The sequence below is a fragment of the Grammomys surdaster genome, unplaced genomic scaffold (assembly GCF_004785775.1).
Source record: "Grammomys surdaster isolate TR1022 unplaced genomic scaffold, NIH_TR_1.0 125852, whole genome shotgun sequence".
Lineage (NCBI taxonomy): Eukaryota > Metazoa > Chordata > Mammalia > Rodentia > Muridae > Grammomys > Grammomys surdaster.
In genome coordinates this window covers 455855-467971 of record NW_021620678.1, presented here as the reverse complement: position 1 = coordinate 467971, position 12117 = coordinate 455855, and the positions used below count along the sequence as shown (strand labels likewise).

General features: G+C 56.7%; 1 protein-coding gene across 1 annotated transcript; it reads left to right on the top strand.

The window, feature by feature from the left end:
* The first annotated feature begins 349 nt into the window (after positions 1-349).
* Positions 350-9896, top strand: Sox10 (SRY-box 10). The gene is made up of 4 exons (XM_028789912.1): positions 350-554; positions 1037-1542; positions 5376-5644; positions 8112-9896. Exons 2-4 carry the CDS (start codon positions 1115-1117, stop codon positions 8813-8815), a joined length of 1401 nt encoding a protein of 466 aa, XP_028645745.1. The 5' UTR covers positions 350-554; positions 1037-1114; the 3' UTR covers positions 8816-9896.
* The last annotated feature ends 2221 nt before the right edge of the window (positions 9897-12117 follow it).

Here is a 12117-nt window from a genome sequence, read left to right as displayed (position 1 = left end):
CAGCCCTTTGTCAACTGCCCATGCCACCACCTGAGGCAGTGGTCTAGGGTCCCAGGCAACAGGTTTCTGACGGTGCCACCTGTATCTCTCCCTTCCCAGACCTAAAATACCCCTGCTCTCATAGCAAACGCCCAAACTCAAGCTTAGTCCAGGGAGACGGGCCTAGGCAGTAGTGCAGGCCGCAGGGCTGGGGTTGGGGGGGGGGGGCTGGGCAGAGTGGAGGCGTCCTGGGTGTTGGGGATGAAGGCAGCGCTGGAGGCTCCACCTTCTGCCCTTCCCTCCCTCCTTTCCCCCTCCCCTCCCCCTCCTTCCTTCCCCAGCCGTCTGCAGCAGCTCAGTCGCTCAGTCAGTCTCGGGCTGTCCAGCCAGGGTGTTTGGTGGTAAGGATTCAGGCTCCTTCCAGACAAGGCAGTGGCCTGAGGCTCAGGGCCCCCCAGCCCCTCCCTCCCAGTCCATCAGCGTCACTCCCCAGCCCCGAGCTGGACCGCACACCTTGGGACACGGTTTTCCACTTCCTCAGGACGAGCCCCAGACTGGAGGAGAGGTCGGAAGAGGTGAGTGCGCACTGCTGCCCCTGGCCCCGGATTGCCAACCGGGGGTCTGGGTCACCCCTGCTTTGCGATGGGAGAATCTGACACCCCGCAGGCAGGCATGCGTCCCCCACCCTGCTCCCCTAGACTGTCAGGGCAGAAGAGGGGAAGGAGAGGTGAGCGAAAAGGTGGGAAATTCCAGGGGCCCGGATTAGAGCCGAATAAAGGGTCCGTTTTTCTTTCTTTCCATCAACAAACCTCCACCCAAAAGGAGGTTTAAGGGGGGAAAAAAACGGAAAGAAAAAAACCACCCACACCTAGAGACGGTTGGGATCATGGGGTGGGAAGACGTGGAGGCGGGACGCACCCACCTAGGGTCTGGCATGTGCACGGGCCCGGGCCCGAGTGGGTTTAGCGCAGACAAGGAGAGCCGCCACTTCGGGGCTGCACCCGCGTGCCCGGGGTGGCGCACAGCGCCTCTCCATCGCTCCCTCCTTCCCGTCCAGGTGAGCGTTGGGCTCTTCACGAGGACCCCGGCGGCGGGCCCGGGGGAGGTGGCCGAAGCGGCGGCAGCCGGGAGCGACATGGCCGAGGAACAAGACCTATCAGAGGTGGAGCTGAGCCCCGTGGGCTCCGAGGAGCCCCGCTGCCTATCCCCGGGCAGCGCGCCGTCGCTGGGACCCGACGGCGGTGGCGGTGGCTCAGGCCTGCGAGCCAGCCCGGGGCCCGGCGAACTGGGCAAGGTCAAGAAGGAACTGCAGGACGGCGAGGCGGACGATGACAAGTTCCCCGTGTGCATCCGCGAGGCGGTCAGCCAGGTGCTCAGCGGCTACGACTGGACGCTGGTGCCTATGCCCGTGCGCGTCAACGGTGCCAGCAAGAGCAAGCCGCACGTCAAGCGGCCCATGAACGCCTTCATGGTGTGGGCACAGGCGGCACGCAGAAAGCTAGCCGACCAGTACCCGCACCTCCACAATGCTGAGCTCAGCAAGACGCTGGGCAAGCTTTGGAGGTGAGCCCTGCCCCGTCCCAATCCCCCCGCAGGCCCTAGCTTCGCGGACATTAGGGCTAGCCTGGGACCCCAGAACAGGATCGCCCAGGCTTCTCTCCCAGGGGAAGCCAAACTATGGAAGTCTGATCTCTTTGGAAGACCAGATTTGGGGATCTTGCCCAGCCATCTACCCAAAGTGCCCCTGTGGGGTTTTCTCTGGCTGCCCACTCTGGAACTCAGAACCCCAGCGGCCTAGGCCTGGCCTCCCCATCCTGGGACGGCGGGCGGGAAGGCGCCCCCTCGTGGTTGGAATTCTGTGGGTGGTGGGCAGGGAAGGCAACATGGAGGGAAGCTTCTCTCCAGACCTCCACTCAAGCCCACATTCACAGTTTGCCGCTGCCACCCGTTTGTGGGGTCGAGAGTGTATGGGAAACTGGGAGAGAGGTGGTCTAGCTGTAGATGCTGGGAAACGGAAGCAACCAGATGGAGAACGGGGGTCGGGGTGAGGGGGCTCTGCGAGGAAAACAAGGAACCCAGAGAGAGGAGAACTTCGGTCCCCGCTACCACAGGGTCTCCTGTTCCAGCTGCCCTGGGGAACCTTCCTGACCCCAGCCTCTGAGACTGAGGGCTTCTCTATCCCCAGGAGAGGGCACACACAAAAAGAGGCCTTCCCCTCCAGCTGTGTCCCTAAGCTACCAAGCTACTCTCTCCTCTCCTTTCTCCAGCGCCATCTTCCCCCCCTGGGCTCCACCCAATGGTTGAGCAACCTCTTCCCCAAGCAGGAGAACTGGAGCTGAGCACCGTGGCCAGGAGGAAGCCTGCTTCCTGCCAGGGTCCCTCAGAGCCCCAGGCTGCCTGGGCTGACCTCAGGGCTCTACGGCAACATTTTCCCAGGGAGCAGTTTTGACACTCCTGCTCTCCTGGCCCAGTCACAGATATGTGGGGCCCTACCCACCACAGGCACCCTGGGCCAGGCCTAAAAGGGACAAGGGCCCCAGCAGATGCTAGACTGCTCAGGTCACCTGATTCCCCACTAGACTGTCCAGGAGAAAGGCCAAAGAGAGAGACGTGGCCTGGGTCAGTCAGCGACAGAACCAGGGCCAGAGTCCAGTCACCAGCCTTCTCGGACTTCCCCACATTGTCCCTAGTGGCTGTGTTGGGTCACTCTTCACTCTCTGGAGTGGTGGGGCTGAGTAAAAGACAGAGGGGTGGAGGGCTCCATGCTTGAGGAGACTTGGAGGTCTGTGAGAGGAGCTGCCTCCCTCCACTTTGCTAGCCCAATATGAAGGCCAAAGGCTTGAAGCAGAAGAAGGAGCAGTTGGTTCCCTGAGAACAGAGGGATCGCAAGCAGCCTCCTGGTCTGCACTGGCCATGTGCTTGCTTTCGGTCCAGCACCCCTCCCCCAGCCCTCTCAGCCCTCAACTCTGACAGGCGGGTAGCTGGGTGGCCAGCCCCTAAGAACTCAGTCCGACTCTGTTCAAGAACAGCAGTGGCAGCTAGCTCCTTTAAGGTCCATCAGGGTGTGTACCAGAGCCATGAGAGATGGACCCCGCTCTCCCTCCACTGTCTGTGGCTGTTTAAGGAGTCCCCCCCACTGCCTCTGTCCCATTTCAACTTAGAACCCTTACCTGAGTTCCCTTCAGGGGGCAGAGAAGGCAGCCTAGCCCCGCTGGCTGAGGATCCAGCCCCAGGGATGGGAGGTGTCAAAACAATGCCAAGGAGTCAAGGCTCTGCCATAGGCTGTGGCTCCCTGGGGTCCTTGGAGCCTGGGTAGGCCAGTGGCTCCAGGGCTCTAAACACGGTTGACTTGAGCTCATGATTCCAAGGACATCAGGAATATAAATGGTTGGGTCGACAGAACTGGATAACAGACCTGTCTCTTGAGCTCTGCCTGAGCTGGGGATCAGTGCACTTGAACACGGGTCCTGGGTGGCTGCGTGAGCTCTTGGCACACTGGCCTTGGATGCCATCTGGGGAGGAACCATTAGACACTGAGCCATGGGATGTTCCTCCTATAAGGGCTCATCCGGCCTGGCCTGCCCTGAGTCTCACGGGCTCTTGCCTGGTCATCTTACGCTGTTGTCCTGACAGGAGAACACTTATAACAGTGTCCCACCAGGAGCTGCCCACGGGGCTGGAAACCAGCCTCCCTTCTCCATCCACCCATTGTAGACGAAGAGGTGGGAGCAAATAAGGACTGCACTGGGGGTTTAAGGGGAGCAGCAGAGGGAGGAGGACAGCCGGGAATGTGAGGACTCGCACCGGAGTGGAGGCTGGCTGTGGGGATGGACTAGAGGGGATGAGGAGACTTGCACAGAGTTGGCATGGAGGGGCAAAGATTGGGGTAGCACCGCAGCATCCCCCGGGAGGTTTCTGTTAGGGCTGACTGGGCACAGTGCAGCTTGGGAAGCGACCGTGGGGCTCACTCTTGGCATCTTCCTGCTCTGGTATGTGTAGTCCTCTCCTCTCCTGCGTTCCTTACTGTTTCTTGGTGATTTCCAGTCATCAGCCATGCAGGGCACACTGAGAACGATAGGGAGAGTGTCTGGTGTCACCAGCCACATCTGGAGCATCTGTGCGTGCGGGAACCCATGCTGGCAGAACCCACCATCCTGCTATATAGTTCTTTCTCAGGCCTAGGCTTGGGGTCTCCATTTGTCCTGAAAGTGCACTGACCCTAAGGAGTCTGGCTCAGCTGGAGGGTCCTCTGGGGACTGCTGGGTGGGTGCAGGGCAGACCAGGAGGCTAAGCTGCAAAGGAATGCTACGACTGGGTAGACAGTGCCTGGCATAACCAGCCCAGAGAGGGGGCTTGGTCTTCTGTTGCCTAGGAGAAGAGGACACTAATTGGGTGTGCTGGAGGGACTTCAGGAGAAAGAGAAACCCCTGAAGTGGACTAGTGGTCCCTGCGTCTAAAATCTAGGGATCTGCTCTGTCCTCTCTTTATGGCACCCGACCTTGTCTTTCTTACCCTGGCACAGCCCAGGCTCACCCCCATCCACCCTCCAACTTTGATGGGGAGCTGCTGTCGGATGGGTGGGGGCACTGCCATGAGGGCCTCTTCATGCCACAGGCTATCCCAGAGTCTGGGAAGAGACTCAAGCTTCCTCTGTTCTGTCACTCCCGGGCCCCAGGTACAGGATCATCTCTCTGCAGACATGGCCCCCCACCACCATCCTGAAGGGGACTCACACCTAAAACCCTCAGTCCTACCATATTAAAATTTCACCAAATCATTAGTATGGAGTTGAAGAGCCACCCCTGGGCTTCCCTGGGCCACTCCTCTCCAAACGCCGTTAGGGTAGCGTCTATTAAGACTTCTCCCTCCCCAGGCCCAGGCACTTCATAGATATACTTTGGTGACCCCACACTCAGGGAAGTAGGCATTATCATCCTCATTTTGTAGGTGAGGAAACTTAGTGAATTAGCATGCACAGCCTGGCACACAGCTAGTAAGTAGCAGAGTCCAGATCCCTCCCCAGCCATCTGCTTCTCTCCCCACACCTCTACTACCAGGGAGCTCATCCTCCAAAGAGGCAGCCAGTCCTACTTACAGAAGACTCCTGTGACAGGAACAGTTCCCTGTCTTGGAACTGAAACCTGCCCCTTGTAACTCCTTTTTGACTGCATGCTCAGGGGCTAGCCCCTGGTGCCCAGGGACACTGATAGGACAGAGATAGGGACCACAACCATCCCAGGCTGAGGCTCCTTGGTCTGGCATCTTCTGGGTGCTAACCATAGGGCACAGCCTTGCACTGGTCCTGCTCTCTGGATGTCCATCCCAGGAACATAACTCAGGGAAGCTCGTGTGGTCGCTCCAGCACTCACACTGGCTCTGGTGTCCGCCACACCCAGGTTACTGAACGAGAGCGACAAGCGCCCCTTCATTGAGGAAGCCGAGCGGCTCCGAATGCAACACAAAAAGGACCATCCGGACTACAAGTACCAGCCTCGGCGGCGGAAGAACGGGAAGGCAGCCCAGGGAGAGGCAGAGTGCCCAGGCGGGGAGGCCGAGCAAGGAGGGGCTGCTGCTATCCAGGCTCACTACAAGAGTGCCCACCTGGACCACCGGCACCCAGAAGAAGGCTCCCCCATGTCAGATGGGAATCCAGAGCACCCCTCAGGTGAGTGCTGGGTTCCAACCAGTGTGCTGCAGTGGGCCTAGAGAAAGTCAGGCAGTGCAGAGTAGTCTAGCCTGAGCTGGGACCTAGGAAATGTTGGCTGTGGGTATAGTTAACCTACCTGGAATACAGAACCCAGAGGCAGCTCAGTGGGGACTCTGATGGCTTACAGCAGTTGGGAGGACAGTGGTGGTGGGCAGAGAAAGCCAGTTCAGAGAGCCATGGCAGCCATGAGGTGAGAAGAGACAGTAGTAGTTACAGGGAAAGTGCTCTTGAGAGACGGGGGACAATGAAGCAGAACAAAACTTAAATCCAACAGCCAAAGAAACAAAGCAAAGCAAAAGCAAAAACCAACAGCCTAGCTGGGCAGTGGTGGCGCATGCCTTTAATCCCAGCACTTGGGAGGCAGAGGCAGGTGGATTTCTGAGTTCGAGGCTAGCCTGGTCTACAGAGTGAGTTCCAGGACAGCCTGGGCTATAAAGAGAAATCCTGTCTCAAAACAAACAAACAAACAAAACAAACAAACAAACCAGCAGCCAAAGAAGCAAAGCAAAAACAAAGGCCAGGAGGGTTTGGCAGGAGGTGTTTGTACACACCTTTAATCCCAGCACCAGCACATAGGGGACAGAGGCAGAAGGTGGGCAGATCTCTGAGTTTGAGGCCAGCCTGGTCTACAGAGTGAGTTCCAGGACAGTCAGAGCTATGCAGAGAAACCCTGTCTTGAAGGGGGGTGGGAGGGAGGGAGAAACAAAAAGCCAAACAAAACAAAAAAACTGAGACAGACAGAGAGACAGAGGGAGGGGGGAGGGGTCAAACATGGGAGAGGAATCTGCCTCTTCCCAGCTCCTGCTCTAAGATGATGCTGGCACATGCCATGGGGGGCCAAACATGGTCCATTCATGTTTTCTTCTCATTAAGGACATGAGCTAGCATTGAACACTCAGTGTACCAGGCACAGGCTGGTGTCCTTGTATGTGCCGATTCCTTCTGCCAACCAGCCAATCAGCCCCAAACTTGCAGCTTAGGTCTGATCACCATAGTCCTATAGATGAGGAAACTGCAAGAGGAGCTTGCTCCAGAGCAGAGGTCTAAGGCCAGGTGGTCGGACCCCAGGACTTGTGGTTGGCTTGTCGGGTGCCTCACTTGTGTTCCTTAAGAGCAGAGAGCTCTGCCATCAGAAGACAAGCTAAGTCCTACTTTTCATCAGGCACTAACTGGAGCAGACACCAGGAGTCCACCAAGAGAAGACGGACCCTAGCTCAGGAGCCTACTGTTTATAGGGAGGAGCAGATAGAAGGAAACGTGTATGAGAAGCCTCTTTTAAGACTCAGCTTCTATCTGTCCAAAAGTGTCTCCAGGAAACATCCCACTCCAGATTGTAATCAAGGACTGCTTCCCAAGATACAGTGTGTGGGCTCCCCAAGATGCAGTGTATAGGTTCCCCAGGATACAGTGTATGGGCTCCCCAGGATGCAGCAGTGTGTGCCCCCCCCAGGATGCAGTGTGTGGGCTCCCCAGGATGCCGTGTGTGGAATCCCCAGAATGTGGCAGTGTGTGCCCCCCGCCCCATGCAGTGTGTGGGCTCTCTGGTTTCATCTCTGCTTTTTTACTGACAAACTGCTTAGGGGAAGGTTGAGGCTTTCCCTAAGGGTCACACAGGAAATGACAGAGCCAGAACCCAGGCCTAGGAAGGTTTCCTGAGGCTCAGAATGCTTGGCTGGGGATGGACTGGACACTGCCTTGGTGGGATGGTAGAGAACTCCAGCAGCTGGTAGCCTCACAGTGCTGTGCATTTGTGTCTCTATGATGGGATGCTCAGTCTAGCCACCTTCCTCACACATAATCCCTTCTTCACAGCCTCTGGGACATTCAGATGCACCTATTGAGACTTCCCCAAATCCCTGGGACAGTGGGTGGCTTCCATCTCTAAGTTTCCAGTCCTTTGCATGTTACCCCATGTAGTACTTTCTGCTCTAGAGCCTGGTTTGCCTCTTATCTCTCCATGGCTCCAAGCTTTTAGAGCCAGGATCCAAATTTATTTCCAGTTATCCCCAGCATCTGGAATACTGCCTGGCACTTAGAAGTGCCCTGAGCATTTGCTGAGCTGTGTGGCAAAGAAATGGGGGCAGTAATCTAAGTGTCTCCTTGAGCAAGGGCTGGCAGGGCAGGGGGTAGGCAGGCTTGAGGTTGCATTGAAGAGGACACAGTGCTGTTTGGACATGGTAAGAGATTAACAATCCAAAGTGGACAGGCCAGGTGGGGCTAGGCAGGGAGAGTCACCAACAGATGTCAAGTGTATTCTGAAGAGCAGGGACAGCCCAGGATGATCGTCCAGCATGTTAAGTAGCATGTACAGGAAACTGGCCTCAGAGATCAGCATCCTGTTGCCTGGAAATGGACCAGAAGACCTTCTAGGGCCCGTTTGCCTTTAACCTGCTCATTCTTGCCCCCCTCCCTTTCTTCTACCCAGGCCAGAGCCATGGCCCTCCTACCCCTCCAACCACCCCAAAGACAGAGCTTCAGTCCGGCAAGGCAGACCCCAAAAGGGATGGGCGCTCCTTGGGGGAGGGCGGGAAGCCCCACATCGACTTCGGCAACGTGGACATCGGGGAGATCAGCCACGAGGTAATGTCCAACATGGAGACCTTTGATGTGACTGAGCTGGACCAATATCTGCCACCCAATGGGCACCCAGGCCACGTGGGTAGCTACTCAGCAGCTGGCTACGGGCTGGGCAGTGCCCTGGCTGTGGCCAGTGGACACTCTGCCTGGATCTCCAAGCCACCAGGTGTGGCTCTGCCCACAGTCTCACCCCCTGGTGTGGATGCCAAAGCCCAGGTGAAGACAGAGACCACAGGCCCCCAGGGACCCCCACACTACACTGACCAGCCGTCCACTTCCCAGATCGCCTACACCTCCCTCAGTCTACCCCACTATGGCTCCGCCTTTCCCTCCATCTCACGCCCCCAGTTTGACTACTCTGACCATCAGCCCTCAGGACCCTACTATGGCCATGCAGGCCAGGCCTCTGGCCTCTACTCAGCCTTTTCCTACATGGGGCCCTCTCAGCGGCCCCTCTACACGGCCATCTCTGACCCCAGCCCCTCAGGGCCCCAATCCCACAGTCCCACACACTGGGAGCAGCCAGTATATACGACTCTATCCCGACCTTAGAGGGTCCCTGTTACCACCAGTCCCCACGGGGCCCCAGGGCCCCTTCCCCTAGCCTGTGTGCCCTGCCCCTCATCAGCCTCAGGCCTGGTAGTGGCAGTGGAGGAGGCTTCAGAGGCTGACAGCAGCAGGAAGGCTTCTGCCAGCTCCTGCCCTGATAACCTCCACCCACCCCGGCTCTGGAGGCCAAGCCCTGACTGAGCTGGCAAACGAGGAGTTTGGTGGCTATCCCAGACTGAGGGTGAGGGGCCACCCATCCCCTGAAATGACCCTCTATCCCAGGACCCAAGAAGTCCTGCTCAGTCCTTCAGGGAGGCAGGAAGGGCTAGGGTAGGAGGCCTTACTGCTCCTGTTATCTCCTTGGAGAGCAAGGGGCTCAAAGGCCCGTGTACTACTGTCTCACTGTGCCTAAGAGCTAGGCTGCCCAGGAACCTGCCTCAAAGTCTGGAGCTGGCTCTGTCCTGTCACTAAGGACTCACTGAGGACAGCTTTGAACAGCTTTGCAAAGAGCAGGGTGGGACACTCAGAAAAGCTCTGATCCTTTCTCTGCCACATCCTCACCTGAATGTGGGAACAGGCCAAGGTCCCCAGATCCAGTTCTGCGTCAATAACCTCATCCCTTGCCTAACTGAGGAGAGTCCTCATGTTCTTCCCCACCATCTCCACACCTCAAGGCCCACCCCAGGTGAGGAGGCAGGGTGCCAGGAAAGAGTCAGAGGCAATTCATCCAGCCTTCTCACCTCTGTCAGCCTCAAGTCCCTAGGCTCAGAGTTAGCACTGCACAGGGCCCCCAGCCCCAGAGCCTAGTACCTGGGTTTGTTGGCAGCAGGCTGGACACGACACCCTGCCATGTACAGTCTACCTTTGCCTTGCACCCTTTGCTCCAGCGATACCTTAATAAAGTGTGTAGCTGTCTCCCCATCTCCTGTCTGCAGCCCGTCCACATGTAACACATCGCTGCCCCGTTATTTATCTCCATAGTCGCCATGTTCCCTCCCCTCTAGCTACTCCAGCCCTCATTAACTTGCATTAAGCACTCCAAGTAATAAAATCGAAGCTTCTGGTTGCCTGCTTGGTAGCCTGACCTGGCCTGTCTCTTGGTCTCTTACCCCTTACCTGTGCTTCCTCAAGGGTTTCCCACAAGCAGCCACAGAGTGCAAAAGTGAGAGATTTCTCAAGATCTTTTTCCCCTAAGGACATGTGGACCTGAAGGAAGTCAGGGCAGCCAGCCCCCTGATGGGTGGACCTATGTCCAGGGTCTAAGTCTCAGAAGAAAGCCACCCGAAGGGGCTACCCACCTCTCCCGGGCCCAGCTCTAACTCCAACCTTCTGCTCAGCTCACTGCTGCCACTTGTCATGTGACAGGAGAGTCGGCCAGGAACTCAGAACAGCTCAAAAAAGAGCAGTGGACTAGTCTCCCTTGTTCCTGAGGTGAGCAGTCAGGCCTGGTTCCATAGAATGTATATCTGTGTGTCACATGTGCGCACACACACACATGCACGCACGCACCCACACACACAGAGCGTTCGTCCATGCCAGCGTCTAGCTGAGCCACCACAGCAGCAGACTGTTCCAGTCTAAGCTAAATTCCATCCACTGTGCTCCCCAAGAGTTTGTCCTCAGTAGGAGCCATGACCTATGCCCCTGCCAAGCTCACATCAACAAGGTCAGGGGAAATCTCTACCAAGTTGTTCTGACAGGAAGTGCCAACAGCTGGTACTTCCCATAGTAGCAAAGCTCCTAGTGTGCTCCTGGTTGCTCCCTTTGCCAGGGGTATCCCTCCTTTTGGCCTCTGAGGGAACAGCTCTCATTGCCTGATGCTTCAGGACGCTGGTGCCCTGACAGCCGTGTCCCCTGAGCTGCTTTCCCGGCTCCACTGCCCCGCACCATCCCTGCATCCCCATCAGCCCACGGGAGGATGGGTACCAGGAACCACGCCCAGCCTTATGATGTAAACTCTGCAACCAGTAAGCTCTTCTGACCACCTGTCCCAACTGCTGGCTGCCTCGAAGCTCGGTATCTGAAACCCTTGCTCTTCTCAGCAGTAGCTGATACAGCATCGGACCACCTGAACCATACAGAAGCTGTTCTTGTGTTTTATTGACCTTTAATAGATTATCTGTTGAATCTGACCCACTGCTCCACCTCTGCTAAACCTTGGGACCTAGCCTTCCCTGAGCTAGGTCCAGTTGATCCACACACGTATCTGAGTATCTTCACTGAAGTCACTAATACACGAGAGGGGAGCCACTACCCCGAGTATCCCTCTACATCAGCTCTCTGCGTCACACATGGTCTGTGTCTTTCACCCATCACATGTGTCAGGAGATTGTCAATTCCCTGGGTAAAACCAAGGGCAGAGGCAGTCCCTCCACCCACCAGACCAGACACCATAAAAACTTTTTTTTAATTTGACAATAGTGACTCCTAAGACCCGCTGCTGGTTGCAGGTTTCCATCTGTGACAGCAGCACTGTCAGATATGAAGCGACCTCATACCAGCCTTTCGTGCTGATGCTTACTTGTCCCCTCTACTGAGAAGCAGGACGTCTGTCCACTTCCAGGCTATGCACAGCTCCTGATCCAAGGGGAACTGTAGACAGAGCTGGCAAGGTGGAGGGGCCCTGAAGAGAGGGGCCTGCTACCTCATCCTGTGTCATCACCACTGGTGTAGGCTGCAGGGAAATGGCCAAGGGGGACGACAAAAACAGAAGCCAGTGTTAGTAGGTCGTCCTCATCCCTTGAACACAGGCTTGCATGTGCTCTGGCACAGCAGAAGCTCTGCTGTTGGGTGTCTTTAAATGACAAGATGACCATAAACCTAAGGAGATGGGAGACTTCACAATGTTGGGGAGTACAGCATATTCCACAGGAGACAACCCCAGGCCAGATCAACGAGGATCTGCCCAAGAACAGAATTCAAAGAGGAAGGTCAGAGGAAAAGCACCCACTTCTCCCATCTCCTTACACCCTATCCCCTAAGGGTTAACCCCCCCTCCTACCCAAGCTTCACCTCCCTTTAATCACATCTGATACTGAGCGGCCCAGCAGGGAACAAAGACACCATTTAGAGAAATGGGGCCGAGAAAGTGACCCCCGCACTCTGGGGCGGCTGCCTGGATGCCAGCACAAAGGCGGCATTTCAGGGCTGAAATTTCAGCACCCAACTTGATTAAAGGATTCCAAAGGCTTGGAGGAGGGCGGCTGGGGTGCGAAGTCTCCGACTCCCAGAATTAACCCTTATCTAGAGCAGTAAGCACCCTCCTACTACTGTGGCCACTCCTCCTTCCCATCCTGACCAAGGTG